Source organism: Morone saxatilis, unplaced genomic scaffold (genome assembly GCF_004916995.1).
Source record: "Morone saxatilis isolate NCDOM2014 unplaced genomic scaffold, NCSU_SB_2.0 Contig15, whole genome shotgun sequence".
Classification (NCBI taxonomy): domain Eukaryota; kingdom Metazoa; phylum Chordata; class Actinopteri; family Moronidae; genus Morone; species Morone saxatilis.
In genome coordinates, this window is record NW_023339707.1 from 13483650 (window position 1) to 13484101 (window position 452).

At 41.4% G+C, this 452-nt stretch overlaps 1 protein-coding gene across 2 annotated transcripts in view; it reads right to left on the bottom strand.

Moving 5' to 3' along the window:
* calcoco1a (calcium binding and coiled-coil domain 1a) overlaps window positions 1-452 on the bottom strand; it is a 17460-nt gene that overhangs the window by 3248 nt on the left and 13760 nt on the right. For both annotated transcript variants that reach the window (XM_035656401.1, XM_035656403.1), the window contains one exon: window positions 330-421. In XM_035656401.1, coding sequence (XP_035512294.1) covers window positions 330-421 — 92 coding nt within the window. The remainder of the gene's footprint in view (window positions 1-329; window positions 422-452) is intronic.

Sequence of the window (452 nt, forward strand, 5' to 3'; positions counted from 1 at the left end):
AGTGGTTGTGAGTTGATTAATGGGGTGCAGAAAGACAAAAAAAGACAAAAAAAGGGAAAGAAACAAGTTGTGTTTTTGTGAAATATCAGACAGTTTTTGCTCTGTGAGCCTTGAAGAGTTATTCATTATGCGAAGAGTAGCTCACCTGTCAGCCCTCTACCAGGTAAGCTACTCTTCGCCCCCTACATTTCTATGGTTTTATGTAATATTACTCTAGTGATACTTTGAAAGTAATGGATATAAGTAAGTACTTTCTCCCCCTCCTGTGTTATGTGTGTATATATTCTACTATGTATGATTTTGTGTGTGTTTGAGGTGGGAGGTTGTACCTGAGAACAGTGTCCGTGTGTTCAGGCAGCAGAAATGCTGTTTCCTCTCCAGAGCTGTGCCTTCCACACTGAAGTGGATCAGAATCCTCCTCCTTAACACCAGAGAGCAACACACACACACAC